Source organism: Erithacus rubecula, assembly GCF_903797595.1.
Source record: "Erithacus rubecula genome assembly, chromosome: 15".
Lineage (NCBI taxonomy): Eukaryota > Metazoa > Chordata > Aves > Passeriformes > Muscicapidae > Erithacus > Erithacus rubecula.
Genome location: NC_136667.1, coordinates 11,034,508 through 11,058,964, shown reverse-complemented (window position 1 = coordinate 11,058,964; position 24,457 = coordinate 11,034,508). Strand labels below are relative to the sequence as shown.

Below are 24,457 nucleotides of genomic sequence, written 5' to 3'. Positions count from 1 at the left end.
AACATTGGTATAAGAGATCAGAAGAAAAGTAGTGCGAGTTTGTTGCTTAGTGGATAGGACTAGCCTGGAAAGAGATTTAAATAATTTCAGACAGAGAAAGCAATCAAAACTCATGTGCTATATAGAAGGCAGCATCAGTGCTAAGTTTTGAACTCAGCTGTATCTGTGTGTCATGGGGTATGTAGTGCTGTGCATGCCTATTGGAACAAACCTTGCAAAAGATTTAGATCTTCAGCTTCTGTTGTGTGGAACAGGAATTTGTATCTGAATTGGGTACCCAAATGCCAGTTCCATTAAACTGAAAACCAGAATTGCTAAAACAGACAACTCTGGAGTGCTGGTGCCCTTGGGAACTTTAAGCCAAGAAGGTCACTGTTAACAGAATGTTTTCCATGTCAGGAGGCAATGGGGTCAAAATTTCCATGTTGTGTTTTTTTTTTTTTAAGCTTAAGTGGAATTCAGACACACAAGATTTTTACTCAAGTTTTAACATCTCTTTCAGCATTTTGATGACATTAATGTGAGTTCTTTTTACTTTTGATGTGCAAAATTAGTTTCTTGAAACACTGCAATGTACTGGCCATGATTAATGTTCTTGGTGCACACAATGCAGGTTGAGCCAACAACACTGCTTCTGGAGATGGCTGCTGTGGTTTTGAACTGTGTGGACACACAGCATATTGGTAGTTGACTGGAAAACTCTTACTTTGACAAATGCTTCAGCCCATTTTCTAATTAGTTTTGCAAAACAGGTTGGATAAATGCAGATGTTACTCTTTTTATACTTAAATTTTTGTACAGTATAACTAGATAATAAAATAAATTTGGTTCACTTTAAAGGCCGAATCTTTGCTATTCACAAAATGCTTGTTTAAAAGACCCCTTTTGATCCACCCAGTGGCTCACAATACAAATACCTTGAATACAAGTTTTAGTCATACTTCTATGTTAATTCAATAACAACAATTTTTGTATAAAGGGGTCCAAAGGTGACAAAGAAAACTCTATTACTAGGCTCTTTCTTCTTTTTCTGCTTCTTGCTTCTCATCATTTCCAGGTGTTGCTGGAGCTGCTGTTTCATCAATGCTTGGATACTCATTTGTTGCATTGCTTGATGTAACTGTTGTTGTAGGAATGTTTTCTTCATTGGGTACCTGAACATAGTCTGCATTGGATTGTTTCTGAACCATTTCTCTGCAGAAAGACATGATTAGGATTGTGATCTCACACTGAAATCCTGTGTATATTAGAGTCTTTAAAAATAAAGAATTTTTGTATTTGCTATCTGAACAGTAACCCCAGTGCTATTATGACTGTTTTGAGATTGTGTGAAAAGGTTACAACACCTTTGTGCTGAGAGAGTGACAGCATATTAGCTAGAAAGACATCTGCATTGCTGGTTTAAGTGATCCTATTAGAATAAAATGGATTTTAGTATGTTTAAATATTATGCCAGGAATGTGGAAAGGGAAAGTGAGCGCTGGCAGTGTGTGAGTGATACCAAACTCACTGCTTGGTGTGAGCTTTCTGGGAAATTCCATGCAGATCTGGTGTCCCATTGAAGTGCATGAAAAATAGAGTTCAGTCATAAAAGAATTATTAATAAAACTGAAATCTGGAATAGTAATATAATATATATATAGTATTTTAGAAAATATGAAAATCAGAAAAATACTTTTAGTAACAGGTATTAATTCAATTTATCTTATCAAAACGATAATAAACCAACTCTCAATATTGAAGCACTTTCACATAAAGCACTTTCATGGTAAGAAATATCAGATGGTAGTGGATTAATTCAATGCAGTAAGATTTATTAGGATCCAAGTACAAAACTAGATGTTAATGCTACATCAATTGAAAGCAGAAATCAGGTGCTTGAGTGACTCATCACTGGCCTGGGTTAGCAGAATTCCATATTAGGAAGTCTTAAACTTGTGCTTCAGGGAAATATTTTTTTCTGGCCTTGGCTTCATATAGTTATTTAGCATTTAACATCAATGGCCTGAATACAGTCAATATATAGTGTGTGAGATTATCCCTATTCTGAAGATTGGGCAATTATGGGAAAAATGAGCAACCAAAGCACAGAGAAAAAAAACATCTTCAGGTCAGGATTAAAATGGAAATTATTTGCTCCATTCTGTTGTTTAAACATTGTGTTTCCTGCAATCTGAGATGCCTAGAAGTATCTCAAGTGTATGTCCTGTAATTTCTGATAGCACTCACCTGAGCCCTCTGTGTTTAAATCCCAGTAAATTTCCTGAGGTGACCCCTAGCTGCTCTTTCTTTTTTTTTTTTTACATCTTCCACTGGCTTTTAAAAGACCCCATTAACTTTAAATCTAAAGAGCTGTTTTTATAACTTTTCACTTTAGTTTGTGTTGTTTATTTCACTGTTTTAGATACTGCTAAGTGGTAGCTGCCTGTTAAAATAGGGAAGAGGGCAATGGCACCTTCTGTTAAAAGAGCAACAGGTAAAAAGTCCCCCAAAAGCAGATGCTCACTCCGGAAGTTTTCTCTAAACTTGTATTATACATTTTACTTTACTTCTGGATTAGCAGCAGTGCTTTACAGAAATAATTGCCTTAAAATTAAGCAAACAGAAATTCTTACTGCATCTCATTATTTGGTGACTTCCTATTTTTTGCCTTCTTGGTTAAGACCCAGATGATAATGCAGATTACAGCAGCTGCCAGAATTGCTCCAATCAGTGCTCCAGCAACAATACCACCATCTGAATCTGCAAAGAAAACAAAAATTACTTGAGTTTTTAAAAAGTAGTAGTAGTAGTATAGCAAAATCCCATGGAAATTTAATGCAGGAGCCTTTAGCAGGAAAAAGGAATTGGGTGCAAACAACTCTTTCCAGGAGGGTGACCAAAGATTCTCTAGGAAAGTGAGAGTTCTGTGCTTGGGTAGTCTTCTCTCCCTCCTTTCTCATTAAGTAGCTCTCTATCCCAGTAAATTCTCTGTTTATGCCTGGCTAAGGGATCATTGGGCTGTAATACTGACAACAGGTAAAAGCTTTTGCTTTTCAATCGTTGCAAACACATGCTGAAATTCAGGTTGCCTTTATTTGTGTCTTTTAGCTAGTGGTTACATCTACAGTGCCCAGTCCTTGTACTACAACATTTCACTGCTGGTTGTAATTTCTGGGGTGGGGAAACCTCAGTGGGATTATTGTCTGGAAGAAATTGTTCAAGATTCCTTGTCTGTCTGTTCTCAGTAAAAGCTCTGCAGTCAAAACAAGGTTCAGCTTCTGCTCCTTGCAGGAAGTTAAGGTGGTGATGTTAAATCAGTTTTCTAGGTCTTTGTTAAGTCTGGGCAGGCCTGGATGAAAACTTCAAAGCTCTCCAAATCTGTTCTGTTCTTACTTGAAAAAAAATAAAAAATCTAAGCTTCAAAGTTGTTAAATGTGTTCCTGCCAGCTGTGTATGACCTCCATCAAAGATGTGATTACTTTCATGCCTTCCACTTACGTTTTGCTGTTAGGTCAAGCTCACAGGTGCTGTTCCCCAGGAGGTTGCTGGCTATGCACCGATAGTAGCCAGTTTCAAAGGAGGTGAGGTTGCCAATGTAAAGGATGCCAGAGTTTGGATCTGTGACAAGCAGGGAGCAGGTAAATGTTACTGTTTATATTCTGCAGAGGCAAACAGTTCTCTGTAGTGGGTAACACACAGCTCTTCAGGTATTAGAAAAAGGGTTCACCAATTATTGTTTTACTCGTGTGTATTTTTAATATTCTTTAAATATAAAACATTCACCTTCCTTGAAAATTGCTTTGGTGGATACTTTGGGGGTTTGTTAGAAGCCCCTACTCTGCCAACCAGTCTCACATTGATAGTGTGGTTATCTGTGTAAATCCACAAATGCAAATGTGATAGGTCCAGAAAATTATTGGGAGGGAAGGATGGGCTAGTACTTGAATGACAAATTGATTCAACTTAAATTCACTCAAAATTTCAAGGGAAGAGAGATGTAAAGACATAAATATTTCTATATTTTAACAATTTAAAGGCATGGACAGAACTTCAATTTTTTTTTTTTTTAATTATTAAATAGAAAAAGCATCCTGTGGTTTTGACAGCTGTCGGTCAATTTGAATATGTAAAAATATGATTCTGTGACATTGACTATTGGAAGAGGAGAATAAATTTTATTTAGCCTATGGGATACACAGCATTTGAAATATTGGAATTTCAGATCCTGAACATGATATGTTAGTCCTGCAGTTACATACTAAATTGTTCTGTGACGGGCCTGAGGGTGTTCTCATCGACTTTGTACCAGCGGTAGGTGGGACGAGGCAATCCCTCTTCACTGTTGCATAGGAGGTAGATTAGATGGCCTTTTTCAGGTGTTCCTTCTATTTTGCAGAAAGGTTTTGATGGTTTGACTGAAAAATAAGAATGGAAACTTTGCAAGTGTATACTCAGGGCTGCAAAAATTCACCTCAAGTTCGCTTCTTTGAGCATCTACAGGTTTCTGTCCAAGAGCAGAGTATCACTTATGAAAATGACCAAAGCCCCTCCCATTAAAAAATTGAGTAATATTAAATATGTGTACATGGCCTAGGATAGTTTTATTATCTTCAATTTGCATATTAACTGTTATTAGGGAGGTGTTGAGACCAACTATCAATTATTTTCATTGTAATGGGCCACTCACTATTCACCATACACCATTCTGCCACATAGCAACATAATTTTCTTTAGATGCCAGGAGTTTTTCCACTAAGAGGATCAAGGCCCGATTCTTTTAGTATATTAACAAATGTGAAGGAAATAAGTCTGCTATAGTTCTGTTAAAAATGTATCTGTTTTTGTATAATGTCCTCATAGAAGGGAAGATTCTGTCTTCTCTTATACCCATTGCTTTTCGTTTCCTACCTCCAGATATGCTTTTGTGCTTCTTTAGAGCACACAAAAGGGAAACTACCAGCAAGGAACATAACCTGTTTCTTGGTTTTCATATGAAAAGTGCAATCTTTTACTCAACTGCTCCAAGATTTACTATTTATTTTGGGAATTTTACATGAGAATTATCAGTAGTACTTTGGTTTTACAGGAAATGAGTTTACATATATCTTTTTCTTATCCCTGCAAGATAGGAACATGGAATCACGTTCCCATATGTCTGTGATCTGTCACTCTGTCACTCTGATCAGGTATGAATTCTCAAGATAAAAGAATTATTAGCCAGGGTTAATACAATCTTCTATCTTATTAGGAAATAAAATATCCCACTGCTTTTCATTCTTTCTTCTCTGCCTGTTCATGGTTGAACTGCTGCTTTCTTCCATGCAAAACAGACTTTGTACTACTTTCATCCAACACGTACTAAATTTCTAGAGGTTTTGGGGATTAATGTGAGTCAGAACTCTTGGGCTGTGCTGCTGCCTGTCCCTAGATTTATGCAAGGCACCATGATCAACATTAGGTAAAATTAGTGAAGTTTTGGACTGTGCTGGGGATGCATGTAATGGTTTCAGTGAGAAGTTGTCACTCCCAGCTAAAATGGTGTTTTATTTTAACCAAAACTAGTATGATTTTGTTTTCCAGTATGAAAAATGGAGTGAGGTTGGGTAATTCTAGCCACCCTCTTAACTGCTTACATAAGGGAACTCTTTGAAAGCACAAAGTAATTCTGAAGGCCAGTGGTGGGAGAATGAGATTTGTCTGCAGCTGAGGCAAAGGCAGCTGTGGAGTGGAACCAGGTCAGCTGTGACTGGAAGCTAGAGGGCACCCAGGCTCTGCTGCCTCTGGAGCCCTGGGAAGCACTGCAGCAGTGACTCAGGGAGCTTCCCTCTGCACCATTGTTTACCACAGCCTGTTATTCCCTCTGGCCCTACATATTTTGAGCTGTGAATTCAGTGTTTCATAATACAGGAAGAAAAAGACAATACAGCAATAGAGGGGGAAGGCACATACCCAGCACATTGACAATCACAGATTTTTGACTCTGTCCAGAATCACCCTGAGGGCTGAAAACTTCACAGGTGTAGGAACCCGTGTCTGAGGGCTGCATGTTGGAGATTGTTATTGATGCATTCCCTGGACTTGTTGAAGGTGTTATCCTGTTCTTAAATGCTCCATAGAAGTAAGAATGGCCTTCTGAATAATAATAGATCTGTGGTAAAGAAACAATTGTTAGTTTAATAACAAATGATCTCCTTGCTGCTTTGTTTAGTACTCAGAATATATTTGATTTCTGATTAAAGCCAAGCAATGTTCCCCTTTTTCTTGCCTCTTCCCCCAAGGAAGCAGAAATTTGAATAGTACATTTGAATACATACTTCTAAAGGTTCTTAAAAGACAAGCTTTTCAGAAATGGCATTTTTAATTGAGTAATTGATAGTAGCTAAATCTTTGTGGATACTCCAAGCACAGACTGATGCAATTGCAAAAACAAAGGTGAGACTGTTGACCGTCATTTGAAAATTTTGTGGAAAAAATGCTAAGTCATACAGTGAATAATGGTATTAAGTGAAGCACTGATAATTGGTGACAGCATGAATAAGTAGTTCACTAGAAGATTATTACAAGGATGGACCTGTCATTGGAAAAGTTGGTGGCTGCAGAGTTTTCGAAATACAGAATCTGGCAAACAGAGGGCTGAAATGAATTCACAAGACAAAGGTCTAAGCAAACAAGGCACCTGATTTGTGTGCAGTAAATTTGAAAGCCATAAGGATACAGTACAAGAACAGAGCAGAGTCATCACACATGCAATTAGAGCAGCCATGCTGTTCTAGTTTGTGTCATCAGTGTTGGAGGCAGTGTCATGGACTATCCTGGTTTTTGGAATTTATACCAGGGAGGAAGTAAAGAATACCTGCTGGCCTCAGGGCTTGGGTGGGGGGGGGGGTTCAGGGGTCCTAGTTGGGATCAAGAAGTTCTATTTTGACTAATTAGTAAAAAAATGTTTTGCCAAATGTTAGACATAGTAAGGATAAATGTTTCTAAGGAGCGCAACATTTCCTCCCAAATTAAAACTGCTGATTAAACATTGACTGATTTCACTGACTTCAGTAGCATCAATTGCTCTTAGCAGCATTGTGGAGTAGAATTGGCCTCATAAGCCTGAACTTGTAGAGGTAGAATTGTGTTCAGTGTGGGGCCTGGATGGCAGTCTGAGCCTTGGGCCCTGTGTCTGTTTAGGAACTGTGTTATCTCATCTCCTCTGGGGTAAATATAATAGTTTTTAAGGAGTACCTGCCCTCTGTGCAGTCTAATTCTGCTCTCAAAGAACAAAGATATGGAGAACTATGATTCTTTAATTGTTTTTCTGAAGTGATAATGATAGTGTTGTATCAAAGTGACAGTATCTGGGATAGGCAATATGTTCCCCCAGTGTCTACATGCACACACTATGCAAAGTGAACAGTTCTAGCACACTCAGTCATTTCTGTAAACTGGTAAGAGGTGTCCATACAAAATTATTGATTGTGACCTAAATAGATCTGACATTGTTCCTACTGCCAGCATTCCAGAATCATCAGTGTAAATGTATTTACTGAAGTTGAAGTAACACCATGGTTTTTTTAATGGAAATATTGGGAAAATGCTTGTAGGAAAAAGTTTCATAGGCTCCTTTTCACAGGCCATTTTCACTTGACTAGTATCAAAATTTCCTTTTGGTCAAAGTTCCCTGGCTTTTAGGAATACTGTAGATCCCCAGGTGAGAGGTATAATTTGCTTTACTTTGCAGATCAACTGATTGCATTTTGAATAAAGAATATTAATTCTTAATTCTATTTATCCTCCCTGATATGGTGTTGACTGAAGTCTTTAAGAAATGCTATCTAAAATCCTTTGTTAGCTTAAGGCAAGGTACACTCCAAAACTGTCAGAGCATAGCTGGTTTATGCAAAGATATGGCTTTGAAATGAAGGTCAGAATCGAGCTTGTGCTGCACCAGCAGCTCCAAGACTGCAGCTTGGCCCTATCTCAAGAGCAATTTTGCATACTCCTCAGCCAGACTTTATCTTTCCCTGCCCCAGGATTACAAACACCAGGTACAATTGATGCAGGGCTCTGAATACCAAAGCATTCCCAAGGTGTGGAACACTGATTGTACAGTAGGGAAGCATACAGGTCCAGGGTTAGCTTGATGACAGACCTGGTTGGAAAGTCTGCAGAAGCTGAATATTCTTTCCAGTTTCCATTGTGTGCATGCAATATTATCATTTTTTAAAACTGATTTTATGCTTTGCAAATATCTAGAAATGGAACTCTATTGCCAAACCAGAGTTTCGATGGACACACTATTCCCTGGGGAGTTTGGTTTAAATAAATCACTCATCAAAAAGTTGGGAATTACAAAAACACACTGGTCACATTAGTCTCATTCTACATTTATCTGAGTGTGAGCAATAGCAGAGTATTATTTATCACTGTTTCTTGCAAGAGTCTGCAATTACAAGAACTGTGACTTCTGAGTTCAGCCACTTCTGAGGCTGATATCCCTGAATGGCTCTCAATAGGGCTGGATTTCCATCTCCTCTCTATCAACTGCACTGTTGGAGTAGGGCAGTGAAAGGGGCTCCTTCAGCTCTTTACACTAATGTGAAATTAAGCTCCACGATGATTTAAATGAAGTAATGTGTGTCTTGCTGCAGCATGAGGAGTGGCAGGCCCATCATACCCTATTAAAGGCTTGATTGTTGGAAAAAGGAGCTAAATTCTACTCAATGTACCTCAGAGTAATCTGGGAGTATGTGAGAGTAAGGAGAAGCAGAAGGGATCCACTGAATGCTCATTTAGATACAGTACATCTTCCTGGGAGTAAGACTGGCTCTGCAAGCCATAAATGCAGTCAGGGCATGCCAGTAAACACTGTAGAGGAGCAAGAGCTCCTCGGTATATTTGGCCTGGAGTCAGGGTGAGTTACATGCTTAAGTCCTCAAAAAATGCACTGAAAAACTAATCCCATATGTTTTCTCTTTCTGAGTCAATGAATGCAGAGAAAATGTTTTGTGTACACTGGTAAATCTGAAACAGGTGTCAGCAGAGCTAAGACTATTTATTCTCTTCATGCATTCAAACAGAGTCTTACTGAGTCATTTTTGTCAGCCATGAACATAAAGGCAGTGATACATTCTCAGGCAATATGTTCAATTCCTCTGCAGGCTCCTGCCTGTTCTCTATTCTCTCCTGTTCTATGCTTATGTCCCTGGCTCTGGGTTCATTGCCTGAAGGAAGGTGGTTAACACCAAAAAGGCTGAATAAGTTCTGATTAATTGCTGAGTGTACATCTTGTCCCAGAGGTGTGATTGGATTGTGTACACAGGAACTTTCATTTAAAAGAAATATGTGTCAGTTAATTGGCTGTGAATTCATAGTCCATTTTAAACCATACACTCAAGATGGGTATTTTACACCCTGGTACAAAGTGGTTTTATGCTGTCATTGAAAAGCTGTTTTGTGGCTTTTAGAAAACTGAAATGAAAACCTTTGCAAGAGTGTTTCTGTTTCGACTCAAAAGTAAAAAAAAACCCTTATTTTCTGCTGAAGATATGGAAAACTTTTTGGTTTTGGGCAACTGCCAGCTAATGTTTCCTCCTACAGACACACATCATGGACTTTTCTTTCCATATTACCTAAAATGTGTGTATGGGAAAACTGTATATTTAATCAATGGTAGACTTTTTCTGGAAAGCTGTTTAATCTGGTGTGATAAATATATTTTAAGTACACCATCTTGATTGAAAAAAAAAAAATACTAAAGAAATCTACTGTGCTGTCCTTCAAACAATAAGCTTTTCACGTCCTCAAGCAAATCATGAGCAGCTCTAATGAAGTCAGTGATTTACCAGAACAGAAACAATATTGAGGGTGCATTAAGGGCTGTTGGTACTTCTTACCAGCTAGTTTGTTCAGGCAAGTTATTATATAATAGTGCCTTTTCACATTTAATGGAAGCAGCTGCCTGGGTGATCAATAAAACACAGAAGAAGGAGCGCACATTATCACTCCTAAAACTGTTGTCCCTAATAACTTCATAATCAGAGACACTGGTTTCTGCTAAAGAGCAAAGCTGCCCAGAGCTGCTGTCTCTAGGCAGCCAGCCATCCTCCCAGGCCTTCTGAGGCAGTGCTGAGGTTACCCTTCAAGGCAGCTCCTTCTAAAGTGATGGTGTAGAAAGTATTTGCCTGCAGAGGAAGCAGTCAGCAGAGCTGATGCTGAGTTGAGGACTTTCAAAGGCTGCCAGATGTTCTGCAGAGTGTGAGGAGCCCACCTACAGATTTTTGTTGTACAGCTTCTGTAGAAAGATCTTCCTTAGGCTGTGAAGGGGGTGGGTAAAGAAGCAGGCAGGAAATTAGAAGAAACATGCTTCTCTTCCTCTTTTGACAGGACAAATATATACTAGAAGTTGTGTAAAAATGTGTCTTTCAGATGGCTTTGGATGGACTCATTGGTAATTTCAGGTCAATACTCCTCCCATCCCCATCTCCTGGAGTTACTGCATCACAAGGCTGTACGTGCCTAGCACTTAGGAATATCAGAGTTATAAGATGAGGTGTACTTACAAACTGTCCTGCTTAATCTCTACAGAATCCTGACTTCCTGACTGAGGGGCAGTTTCAGGACATGACCTCTTTTCCAGTACCTGTCTTTCCTCCCCCAGCCTCTTCTCCCTTTCCCCCACCAGCACATGTAAAGTTCTAGCATTCTGTTAGATGACGTGTTAGATGGCTTCAGGGTGTGACTCAGTCTACCTGGAGAGCTGGAAAGCTACAGCATCCAGAGGGCCCTGTCATTGGGTTGGGTTGTCATTTTCTGTTTGACATTCTCTCAAGGTATTACAAAATGGAGTACATTTATATCTTTACTGGTTTGAGATCATGATCTCTTTTTGAATTGTGAGGACAGTCAGAATTGATGAAATAACAAGGGGAGAAAATGTTCATCACTTCCTTAAGCATCTTACCATCAAAATAGAGAACAAATGCTGCACACTCAGAGTGTTAATGAAGGCCCAAAGCTCAAATTCTGAACTCAGCTAGCTAAGAATGCAAATACTTACACATATGTTGATTTCTTTGACACGTGTCACATGACTGAGTTTGGGCCCAAATCCCTTATTTCATCCATAGTTTCTTTCCACACATTTTTGTCAAAACTCTGATCTGCCTGAAGGGCATAGGGATATTATAGGGATATTCCTTACTGGGTTTTTGCATGGGGAATTGAGGATATTAACAATGACAAGAAATGTCTTGTCACAATAGTGCATTGAGGAAGAAGAAAGGGAGAGAGTCAGAAACCTTTAGAGGATTAATCATTCAGCAAATTTAACTGATGCAAATATATTGAAGGAACAGCTCTTTCATGTTCTCATAATATCATTCTTGTGGCGGAACTATTAGTGAATAATTCCTACACAGTGCATCAAAAAAAAAAAAAAAAAAAGTGTTTTCTTAGTGCATTTGGTGTAACTGATCTTCAGCAGTTATTACTAACCTCAGTTTACATTGGGCAGTACCCTGTACTTCATGGTGAGATAGGAATCCTGCTGCAGTCAGAGAATTTGGAATAGATTATGTCTGGAATGCTGAGCTGACAGCTGAGAGAAAGCTCAAAATGTTTTTATATTCTAGAAAGGAGATCTGGGGTGATTTTTTTTTCTATATAAATAGGTAGCCCCAAGTTTGGGCTAACCAGTCTTGCTCACATTCAGCCCAGAGGTTCCTGGTGGGTGCACACACCCTTCAGATAACCTTTGGGTAGAATATTCCTGAAGGTGACAGTTCAGCCACCTAGAATAGGTAGGGGGGAAAAAGCCCAACACAACAGCTACATCCAAAATAATTTTGACAGAGAAAAATACAATAAAAATAGGGTGAATTAAAAATTCTGAATCATGCATTAGATTCAACTTATTTCAGTCATGCGCTGGTTTTGAGATTTCAATACAGAATTTGAATACAGGTTTCACAGTAGCACAAATCTAGCAGAAGCTGTTTAGCTCTGTTTTCCCCCTTAAGATTATGGGGATTGTTTTCTTACCTTGTATCTCCAGCTACATCTTCCCCGTGCATCTGTCACATACACCGTCTTTTGACAAAGACTGACTGACTTTTCATCCATACTCAGAATACCGTGACACGGGGAATGCTGCATTTGAGTAAAAATGTGCTGATCTGAGAGTTAAATGAGACTTGCAATGTTCCCCCAAAATCAAAGAGCCGCTTCTCCACACAGCTACCATCTGAGCTGATCACAAGGGCAGGTGCCTCAAGTTCAGTGTTTTGTGCAGAAAGTATCTCAGGCCTTGTCAACTGCAAGATGCAATAGAAGCTTATTCCTAAATTCTACCTAAAATTAGGCAAACTAAGATAAAATTCTAATGTTTGCTCCAAACACCCCAGTTACAACCTGATTATTTTCTACTTGTCTGCACTTCCTTTTGTGATAACCACAGGCAATCCAACATAGTTCCACTGGCACCCAGAGTCACTCCAACTGCAGTGACATGACAACAGCATCTCCATTCCTGTGCATTGGAGGTGTTGCCTCTGCTTTCCATGAAGCTGCTCCTTACAGTGCCTGCTTAGTCATCTAACTGCTAGATAAAACTCAGTTTTAAAAAATCACCTCTAGGCAAAAAGAGATACTTATGGATGAGAGAGGTCCTTTCCAGGAAGTTTTCCTGTACTGCTTCAGGAGGTGCTTCTCACAGGCTCATCTTTCTCATGGGCTGGAATGGACTGCTGTGCTCCCAAGCTGCAGCACTGACAGCCTCTGCAATGTAGGATCTCAGGTGTCTTGCAGCTGAAAGTGTGTGAAGGTGTCCCCTGAACTGCTCAGACTACATGGAGGGGAATTTGTTCTTTCACAAGCTTTTATGGAAATCCCCCACATACAGGGCTGGCTGGCCCCTGGCTCTCACCCTGTGTACCCCAGTGCCCACAGCTGTGCCTTGCTTTGTACAGCAGAGTTGTGCTGGTATTGAGATTACTGATAATCTGAATTTGGGGTGTCAGGATGGAAGGAGCTGACACATCTGTGCTCAGGTCACTCTTCTTGCCTCTTTCCTCCTTTAGGCTTTCCCTCCTTGTCCCCTCTTGCTGACCAACATGCTACAAGTTCACTTTTTTAAAGAGATGGTTTTCATAAGACGTCTACCAATAATTCTGCTTTGCCTAAAAGTAACAGGCATCCATGACCTTTACTCATACACTGAATTTAAAATTTCAATCAAGAATCTTGCCCGAGGCACATCCTGGTTAGCCATGTGGTGTCCCTGATCATTTCACTGACTTTAGTGTGAGGCTCAAGGTGTGGCTCCAGTTAGGGTCAGGAGTTGCATTTAGCTTTACAAGGCTGCAGCCTCGCCTGTGAAGAATCAACAGAGGCTTCAGCTTTCAAACATTTACTTAGGTGCTTTACACTGGGGCCAGCCGAGTGACTCAGAGCATGAAATGAAGCACAGATACAGGTCTTAGCAGGAGCTGAAACTTTACCTTATGAACCAGGCCAGGCTGGGATGTATCCTGGTGAGCAGAAGAGTGTTAGTTTGTCTAGATGTAAAATAGAGATCACTCAGTGTTGGAAAGTTCTCAAGATCCTTGACTGGGAGTTATTATTTAAAACTTAAATTCAGCATTAAAGGACATGTTGCTAAGGGGCAAATGACAAAAAGTGAAAAATATGTATGGCATTCTATTTTTCATGATTTTATACTTACATTATTAAGTTTAAATGAAGGAAATTATTTCTACTAGAGACACTTCTTGGAAAAAGAGCAGAGTTAGGCTCAGTTAGTTAAAGAGTTGATATTCACCCACTAAAGCTGTGCTGTTTTCAAAACAGTGCTGTGAACACCTGGCTCTGTTTACTTCCTCCTTTTTAATTTTACTGCCTGTGAGCAGCCTGGCTATGGTATCTCCTCCTTGCCCATGGTGTAGCTGCCATGGTCAGTGGCAGCCTGAGGGGGAGGGTGGGCAAGGCAAAACAGGGTATAACAACACCAGAACAAGCAGCAAAAGATAAAACCAACCTCACAAAGGCTGTACTGGGAGGCAGATCTGCATCAGTAGCAGGGCTGCAAAGCAGTGAAAAGCCTCCCCTGTGTAAATTCTGTTGGCAAGATAAAATCTGTTGCTGAGTACTTAGGGATATTAAATTAACACTGCCACTAATACTGATTGTGGCCTTAATGATTTCACTCCAGCCAGGACTGTACCTGAGTTTATTGGATCTCAAAACACTGCAAAATCTGTACTGTAAGTGGCAGTGTAAAAAATAAAGGGCCTCTGGCCTTTGCTTTTTATGTTATGTCCTAAAATCTAGTAATTTAACCCTCCCATTCATTAATGCTTAAAACCAAAAGCTTCTTAATGGTATAAATTTGCCTTAACGTTTATAAATGTACATAATGTTTACAGTTTGCTCTGTTATTTGTTGCCACTGTAGAGAGAAAGGAACATATTCTCAACTGTTTAAATAAACAGTATTTATCACAATCAATATTTTTCCAACACATATTTGCTATAGAGAATATCTATTCTACTTAATCTAATTATTTTGAGGACAGTGCCCATGTGAATAACATGGTCATCAAGACCTCTAGCATTTAGTAAGATATCAGGAATGTTTTAAAATTTAGTAGGTGGGAGAAGAAGCATTTTCTGTAAATTTACAAAAATTGTAAGTCTCATGTCTTCAAAGTATTTGGCAGAATTTTCCAGTATTGAAAAATGGAATTTGAAAATGTTATCCAATTAGTTGCTGAAAAAAATGGCAATTTTGAGTAGAGCCAGAATTTTCAACAAATTTTTCAGGGCAAATATATGCTGTTTTGAAGGAAGTGTTTGATATTTTATTATGGATCTGTTAGAAGAGTCTAAATATCTCATAAAATGGAATAATTTTATTCCAGTTAAAATTCAAGCGATTGTTCTGGCATTGAGTAAGATATGATGCCAGTCTTTCCAATATAGTTGGGTTTGTCGTTTTACTAACATATTAAATAAATTTTTGAATTGTGAAACTTAATTCAGCTGTGTGCCAAACCACCAGGGCAAAACCAGATTTTTAGAAATTATTTTTTTGTTTAAACTTGTGGGAGAAAAACTTGCAGGCTTTCAGGCTCCCAGTCCTTTCTGAAAGTCAGAAGAATCATCAGCCTGAAATAGAAATACCAGCCTCATTCAGAAGGAGAGTGAAAATCCAACTTTATGTTCACCTGTGTTGTGTGATTTCTTAAACCATATTTTCCACAAGCAATCATAAGCCTTTCTTCCCAGTGTTTGCATTAGCACCATTAATTTTATTGTGAATAGGTTCAAAATGTTAAGGAATTGCCAGGTAGTGCTAAAAGGATACAGGGCCAAGTAATACAAGACTAAATGGGTTGCTGAAAACATTTTAAAAAGAGTAATGCCCTTAAAAAGAGCAATGTCCTGAGCCATGCAGGGACACAGCAGGTTCCTGTGAGCAAAGGGAACCCTCTGAGCCTCACCAAGCGTGCCAGACCAGGAGAACTGGAGCTGCAGTGAGGGGAGATTGTGCCTTGGTGTTCAAGGAGAATGGGATATGCACAGTCTGCCCAAACTGAACCAACTTTATGTAATGACAATGCAAATCGTCCATCACAAACACAGCCATTACAAATGTCTGAAAATGAATTTGCCATGAAATTAGTTTCAGATGGGGGAATCCACCTGCAATTTTTCCCAGTAATGTTTCTCATGGGCATTATAGGCACAACTTTCCCTATTGCCTGTAATAAGAGCTCCAGAAGCTGGGAGGGAACACTGGAGGGATTGATCCATAAGGTTTCCTTGACATCTGATAGTCTTGCACCAGTTGGTTCTTTTTGAGCATGTTCTGAACCACCCACTGTGTTTTATGATTATAAGTTTCAGGGGGCATTTTTCTCATCATTAGTTTACAAATGGTTTTCCCCTCCTGAATATCTTAAAAGGGTGTGATTCTCCCTCTAAAGTACTTATAACTGCTATCTGCTTATTTCTCTTGATTGTGACCAGAAAGATATATAGCATTTAGTGTGTTGCAATATGGGAAATTTGATGCAAGTAGAAAAGAAAGACTAACGAAACCTGCAGAAGACAAGCCTGATCCTGTGTCAGTGCTATACTTCCTACTTGAACAATCAACTAAAAATTAAAATGTAACATACTGAATCAGAATTATAATATATTGTTCTATATGCAGCTTAGGAAACCTGCAGCTACCACCCTTTCAGAAATAATTATTAATTTAATAAAGTAGTTTTAACTTGAGGAAAGCAAGCAATGAATAACAACTATTCAACTGCACAATCAGGCAAGGTATGCCTACATCAGTCAGGCTTTTGGCTATAGTCAGAATTTGGGATGGGCCCAGAGTTTGTACTTAGCACTAATACAGGCTTTATCTGTGGCTGTGATATACTGCAGGTGAGTGAGCAGTTTTGCCTTAGGTTAAATTGCCTTTTTTTACTTTTTGGCTATTACTGTTCAATGCCAAATACATTACAACCTGCACGTTCTGGAAATTGCAGGCTACTTTTACTGTAGTTGGTAAACCAGATGGAAGGTCCAACTGTATCAGCAATGGCAAACCTCCTACTATAATATTATTAAGAAACTTGTGAACAGGACAAAAATATCCTGAGTGTGGACTGCAACACTCCTCTAAGTCAAATATTTTTACATCAACTCTCAACTGTAATATTAGGCAGGAGCACTGAACTTTCAGAAAAAAATGTTGGCAACAGGATAAAAAACAAAGGTAAATGGTTGTTCCACAGGAACATGCCTGACACAATAGCAAAGGAATCCCAGTCATCTTCAAGGATTCAGCAACACTTCTAATCAGGATTTCTCCATATAAAGGAATGTGTTGCTGACTGCTCACTGCCCGTCAGGGCTGAGCTGATGGGAGCTCATAGCTTTTGTGTTATGCTGGAAATTAAATTAATAGGTTTATTTCCCCACCAAAACATGAGATTAACAGGTAGTTCTTGAAGTTTGGGCAGTAGTGTGACTACATAAAGGCAGATATACATCCCATCCCTGCCTCCTTCCAGGCAGACCAGGCTGCTCTGCAAGGTCTTTACAGCCACACGAGAGGTTCAGGCAGTGGTTAGACCAAGTACCTGCCTGGTATTGGTGTCCTTCCCAGCCCCATCTGTGCTGACACTCCAGCCTACAACACAGTCTCATTACACCCCCAAAGTAAGATATTGTTTGGTTCTACAGCCTCTTGGGATCTCAGGAAAGGCAGGGACCATTTGCCCCAACCTGTATCAGTGACACAGTGACAGTCGTGGGATGCCAGGAAATACCAGTGCAAGTTTGGCCGTAATAAGGCAAGTTTCCTGCCATAATAACTTTCTGCAGAGTGCTGCCAACACTCTTGCTGCTTGCTTTGTGCTCACAGTCCACTGTCATGCACAACACCTCTTGCTGAGCTGCCAAAAGGCAGTTTCAGTGCCTGAGTCAAGGAGCTCTCCTTTGACCCTTAAATGGGAAACAACACATTGTCATAGGCAAGGGCGTCTCACCAGGAAAGCAGCTTTCACAATGGCAGGAAATATCTGCCAGACAAGAGAAAAGGGAGCTGGTCCAGGAGCTGCAGCACTCATGTGATTTTTGGACACCTGGTCTTTGCTTCACGCTTCTTGTGAGTTGAGCATCTGAATCACTTTTGTACTTCCTCATCAGTTTGTGAAGGCATTCAGGCATGTCAGTGGGAACTAGGAGCCTAGATAACTTATTCATCTGCCCCTAAATTTCACTGCACCCCAATCTTTAATCTCCAGGGTAGGAACCCAAACATCACCTGGTCTGTAATAAGGATAACCCTGTCAAAAATAACAAGACTCTTTGAGGACTTAAGGATATCTCAAATATAATTTCACAGTAACAATAAGTAAATGTCTTACGGTATGCAGCTGGCTCTCTTTGGCACTGTAAAAACTCCACTGAATAAAGAAATTTCCCAGTGGTCCAGAACTGGTGTATGTGCAGAGGAGGGTTGCATTTCCACCTGTTGTGACATTCACTGTCTTCTCAGGGATGGTCACCACGACTCCGCTGGTGTGGCCTGTGGGCAGCAAGTGTGGTGAGGAGAGATCAGCTGGGGCTGGCCCTGGGGGCCTTGCCTTACTCTCTGTCTTACTGGAGAAACCTGTAGGATGTATCTGGCTGTTCTCTTCTTCAGTACAGTTTCCCTTGGGCTTTGCGTGGAAATTTCAGAGAAAGCAAATAAATCCCCCAGAATACTTGTGCCCTTGCAACAAATAATATTTTTAAATATTCTTAAAAAACAGAGTTCCTAAGCACATACTTATTGGCTGATACTCATCTTCTCACTGTCTGTGGTTAAACTGAGCCTTTCTTCTGCACTCGCAGGGCTCTTCTGTGCTTACACTCTCATTCACAACTGTCTACCCCCTCTTACCTTTTTCTTTCCCTTTTTGTCTTTTGGGGCTTTTTTTGTTTGTTTGTTTTTTTGGGTTTGGTTTTGTGTTTTTTTCAGTTATTTTGTTAGATAGCTGATCTCCTTCACTGTGGAGCATCATCATCCACAGTGTTCCCACTTCATAGTCCCTCATGTTCTGACCAGGACTCAGTGGCATGGTTGCATCCCTCTGGCTGGAGCTCAGCAGCTTTTCTCTGATTTTCTTTTGCTGATTACTTTGCTTTTGTTTAAGTTTCTAAGGTTTTGCTTCCAGAAGCTGTTTCCCCCCCCCCCCCCCCCCCCCGTGCTATTACATTGGAAAAATCAAACTAAACTCTTTGGATGTACTTCTACTTGGAAGTTGTAAGGAGTTTTTTGATAACTTGATCAACCTTTTCTTTTGTGCTCAAAGCATAAAGGGAGCAAACACAACTTGTGAGCCCTTCCCCACAGTGTTCTGATCAGTCTAGACTACACAATCAATTAAAAGAATCAAGCACAACTTTACAGTATTTATCTGTTTCCATTCTCTGTGAAATACTAGCCATGATGACATGTGACAGCAAAGATAGAGCTGTCAGAAAAATAAGTCTGAATTTCAGGGTTTTGGTAGGTCCCTGAGTCCAGTTTGAAAGCTAATGTCTAAAGATTCAAACTGAGAATGCATTTCTTCTGAATGGGATGTAAAACATAAAACATTTTGTAGCTTTCTATGCAAAGCAGGCAAGATGAGAATTTCATGTTATAACAATTTTCATGTGGGTTTATTGCATATATTAATGCAATATATTAATGATTGAGTAAAATATTTTTCTCAATGCAGGATTGGTACATCTTATTTGGGGTGCTGCTTTTGAGAGTTTAAGCTGAATCTGCCCTAATACTAAAGGGTATTTTGCTGAAATTAACAATTAATTTTGTTTATAAAAAGACACTATCTATTTTGTCAATTTAAACTATGTAAATACTGCAAATTCATGAGTTATTACAGTATTCAAACTTATCTGAACTGTTTACTTTGTTTGATGGCTTCAATAGTAAAAGCTCACTTCAAGGAAGAAAGGAATAATATTCTTTCCATGCTGATAGTGGCTAGGATGAAAATTAATGGCTTCAAACTACAACAAGACTTATATTATATGTGAAGACATATAATATAGTGTCACAGGAATGGCTGGAGACTGACCTAAATGTGTCAAACCTGCCTTTATTTCTGCCTTGGGGAAAGAGGGGATCCCAGGACTGGCTGCAAGTCCTACTTGTCTTGTGAGTTCACAGCAGCTTAATCCTTACTGAGATGTAATATAAAAGCTGTGCCACATTATTTTAGGTATCTCAGTTCACTGTTCTCACCTTTTGTGTTGGCCAGAGGATGATAATTTCTTGCCACGGTTTACAAGTATTTAATTTCTGCTCTTTGCAGGATTAAAGGTACTTTCTTTCAACACAATGTTATTCTACTGAAAACATCAATTTCCCAGTCATCTACTTCACATATTTACTTTATCATTCTCTGGTTTTAGAGTAAGGAGTGCCACAGAGCCTGTTACAAGCTTTTCCCGAAGAAATTATTTTTAGCAGGAATTACTCCACAAAGTATTTTAGTTTACATAAAACTATATTTTGAAGAAATACATTTAATTGAAATAATCTTCAGTCAAATAAAAAGGCTGTTTAAAGGCAATACTAATTGCAACGTGGATCTTTTGACTGACAGCAGAGTGAAAGGGCCCCACAGAGCCTGTTCCTTCACCATGAATGTTAATGGGAATTCCACTTTGCATTTGTGGCTTCCAGCCCCTAATCCCATTTCATACATACACGCCTTTTGGTTTGAATTAAAAAAAAGTACAGAAATAAGAATTAACTCAGTGAAAACAGCTAGTGTGAACAGGACCATAACTTGTTAAGAATGGCTGATCCATGCCTTTACTCATCAGTATTATAGTGTGACTGTTTTCTTCCCACAGAGAAAATCATTGCAGTTAATTAGGAATTCCCCCCTTTCACTGTAGTCCTTTGCAGTTTTTAACGTTGATGAATTAAATCCAAGTGTGCTAATCTTTTCTGAGCCACAGCAGAAACCCTCAGTCAGTAGTGCCCACTAATACAGGCACATTGCTAGTCTTAAATCCAGAACTTTCAAATTACAGAACATTGCTTTGAAAAGTATATATGGTACCAATTCTGACTTACTTTTCATATCTAAGGTAAAAATCTATTTGGTTTATATGTGTGTGAGAGTTAGAACATTGAAACTCCAGGAGCAGCTACTTAAAATATTTCTATGACACCCAAACCAGATAATTCCACCTGGAAAAGAAGATGTAGAAACTAACTTTCATTTTCTGTAGTGGATACAGGGGCTGTTCATCTCCTTTAAAATTAAAATGACTGCTTCTGTATATATTAAAGGTAAAGCTTAGCACAATGAAATGCCCTTGAAATAGAAATAATATATAGTTTTTACTGTACCATAAAATTCCTGGATTACACAAAGTATTATGTCCTCATTAAATTTCAGGGAAATCCAAAGATTATTTGCATGCTTAAAGGTAAGCATCCCCCCTCCCCAATTTTTTGGTGATTGAGGGACTGAGGCATCATTTTCCAGGTGTATTATCAAGGAGAGACAAAAGCCAAATGTGGAAAAACCTGCCCTTGAAACACTTGAAAGACTTGAATGCTCCATACAAGAGCTCTTCCAGACATCAGAGCAAAGCATTAATCTACCAAAGACAAAATTCTGTTCTTGAGCAAAAAGCTCTTACCAGGCAGGGGTCAGTTTGTGGATTTCCACAGAATGGTCTGGCAGCATAGCCATTATTTTCATTCCATTAAATAATTCATCTAGGATGTTCTCCTAGTTTGCTAGTCAGGTTCACCTGCTCTCTTACTTCAATAGGTTCCTTTGTTCCAGCTCTATTTTAATCAGTTTGTTATTCTTACCTGCAAAGATGGCTAAAATTGGAAATATCTTCAGCATGGTTGCACACACCTTCTGGATGCTGAGAGAGAAAAGAGACCAGATGCTGCTTCTGGCTTTGGCTGAAACTCAACTGTTTTATTTCTTGAAGTTGGTTTTTTGTTTTCCTTATCAGCTGTGTATCAACACGTCAGTGAGCTGTTTCATTCTTCCTTATCACATGTGTGCCTTTCTCTGACTAGTGGTGTGACTGTTCACTTGAAACCATTTTGTGGGGTTTGAGCGACCGAGGGTTTTGTTAATAATAAACCTTTGAATCAGAGAAGCCCAAATTCTCCCACTTTTGCCAGGGCCCTGCAGTATTTGCCTACCTTAGTACTTCCACTGAGTACAGGAAAAGTATTTGTGGAGCTATTTAGCAGTCAATCTGATTAGTAGTGTTGGGGTCAGGCCTAATATGAATAATCTTTATTTCCTGTTAATTCTGTAATTTCCTTTTAAAAATGGGCATGTGTAGATAATACACTGTCAGTATATTTTCAATTCAAAACATGTGTCTTACAGTTTGTTCAGCTTCCTGCAGGAGCCAGATTTGCTTTTTGTGCTCCATGTTGTTTGACTGAGGCTGTTCAGAGCCCTGAGCTGCAATGGGAGTTTTTGGCTCTGGTACACAGCCACAGTGAGTGAGTGCCTGAAGACAAAGCAGAGGGCAGCATTGCCTAGTGCATGTGTGCCTGCATTTGGGACCAAGGCAGGTAACATGGTCAGGGACTTTTCCTATGCTTGTTGAAGACATGGGACTAATTAATGCCTGATGATCCTATCTTTCTAGTGGCAGGCAGGGGCAGCTCTTCCATGGCAGGAGCCATGCTGCAACATGGGAAGCCCTTTTGGAAGGGGGGGCTCAGCATCAGCCCATATGAGGTTGCAGGGGAAAGATATGACCAGGCTCTCCTTTATCTCTCATGTAATGTGGTGGCAGATTCTTCAGCAAAAAAGTCGGGTTGCATCAGTTACTATTTGGACCAGGTTTATGGACTATTTTATTCTGCCAGATGTTTCTGTGCATGGCAGATGCCTGTATAATCTCAGGGCAGATGGCAGGATTTGGTGGTATTTTTATATGAGCCATCTCCAAAAGTTCTGGAGATGTCTTCCTCTTAGTTCTGACTGTCAGCATTGCATGCAGTATTCCCACAGAGTGGGCAGTGCCTGTCTTTAAACTGTGGAAAGGGCAAGTCCTGGACCTGTTAAATGTCTTGTCCAAGAACCACTCCAGAATTCAGGACTCCAGAATCACTGGAGTCCAAAAAGGAGTATGTACATTGAAAGACTGAAATTCAAATTCATATTTCTTCCAAAAGTTTAAAAGCATTTAGATTCACCTTCACTGAGGAAGTGTGGAGGGATCACAAGAGCTCATGGGAAGTTCTCACTGGCTTTCTCCAAAGCCTAAAATGGGAGCTGCTGCTGATTTCTAGTCATTTAACTATGGATGAGTGCAAGTGATCTGAACATGAGGCAACCTGCAGACACATTTCAGTGATTGTGGCAGCTCTATAGAACCCAGGAAAAAAAACCACTGCCACCCTGCTGAGTAAGTCAGCACCTGCATGATCCTGTGTCTTCACCATGGGATCAATGTGTCCTCTAACTTCCTCTCATCTATCAACACCAAAATCCTTTCTCTGGCATTTAAAGCTCCCTCAGCTAACATGTATTTTTGCTTTGTCACATTCACTTTTTGCCAATTTAAAAAAATGACAGAGATATATTCCTGAAGGGTGAAATGCTCAGTTTGTCCAGAGAATAGGAGCAAAACCCACAAATTCTGTATCAACATGTGCTCCTTTAAGCTTGGGAGGAATGGCTGAGATTACCATCTACAAAATGAATATAGTTCATAGCAAAAGATTACAACCTGTTTTACAGAGGATTCTGAACAGCAGGAGTGTTTGTGTTTGACTATTACCCACCTGGGGCTCATTTCACTCAAACCAGAGGTTTCTCAGAATTAATTCTGCAGCCCTCCAGGGTTATTCTCCTGTGAAGGTAATAGATGACACCTGTAAACTGCTGACTTTGCTTCTAACTCATTGCTCATGAAGAGCAGCACTGCCTGTTCAGGAGAACTGAACACAGAAAACAAAATCTGCTTTGGTTTGATGTTTTAAATTACAGTGGGGCAACAAAGAAGCTCTTACACTGCTCAGCAAATAGGAGAGAACAGCCCAGAGTGCAGCAGCACAGGAGTCACTTTGCTATGGGTGGAGAAAAGACTCCTATCTCGAGATAAAATGGAAGGTGCCACTACCAGGAGCTGTGTGTTAACAGACTTTGTGACTCAAGTCTGTGTACACTGAAATGAATTCAGAAATGTATTCAGAAATGTTCCCCTTCAAACAGCTCCCATGTATTCACTCTCTAAATAGAAGTGTCAGTCATTAAAAAGTGAAGCCCAGAGGCAAACACCAAGCAAGGCAGCATCATCCAGACAAAGCACTGCCAGGATATTTAGGAGTTGCTTCTGCTGGCCTAAAACCTAATTTAAAAACTTCCTGTAGAACTCTATGTTTCGTTTGACAAAGCTCAGCAGTGTTCCAACCCCTCTGTCTTCCTGAAACAAGCTAGATCTGTAACTGTGTGATGACACTAAACCTAGTCTAACCCTGTGATTTATAAAGCTCTCTAGTTCAGTATCAGAGCTGATGGCTGAGGATGAAGAGAAGTGTGTAAAGATTCCAACCAGTGCAGTGAAAGAGTTGCTTTAAGACTCTAAATCCATCATTAGGTTGATTTTCAAATGCACAGTACAGTTTACTTTTGCTAGAGTTGGGATTGAAAGCTTGAAAGATGGTATTTTGTGTTTGGACTTAAATGTTTATTAATTTTTATCTGCTACAGTGAGTGCTAGAACACTTCTAGCTAACAAGCTAAAAAATGGTGAAATGGCAATGTGTTTCTTTTGTTACAAGGTCTTTTAAACATAAACTGTCTAACCAAGAACTAACACTTATATTATTTTTACTTTTGACTTAATAATCTGTCATGGTTAGAAAGACAGGTGTCTGCTAAGAAAGACAGGAGCCTCTCTTGAAATGGAAAATGTAAACT

The 24,457-nt window shown here is 39.5% G+C and overlaps 1 protein-coding gene across 1 annotated transcript; it reads right to left on the bottom strand.

Annotated features, from left to right (window-relative positions):
- Nucleotides 1–1,010: 1,010 nt before the first annotated feature.
- Nucleotides 1,011–21,465, bottom strand: VSIG1 (V-set and immunoglobulin domain containing 1; the record flags this gene model as incomplete). Its single annotated transcript, XM_079319187.1, has 8 exons — nt 21,367–21,465; nt 17,900–18,060; nt 12,013–12,120; nt 5,932–6,130; nt 4,242–4,397; nt 3,481–3,600; nt 2,616–2,742; nt 1,011–1,194 (listed from the first exon to the last, which is right to left on the bottom strand). Exons 1-8 carry the CDS (start codon nt 21,401–21,403, stop codon nt 1,011–1,013), a joined length of 1,092 nt encoding a protein of 363 aa, XP_079175313.1. The 5' UTR covers nt 21,404–21,465.
- Nucleotides 21,466–24,457: the final 2,992 nt, after the last annotated feature.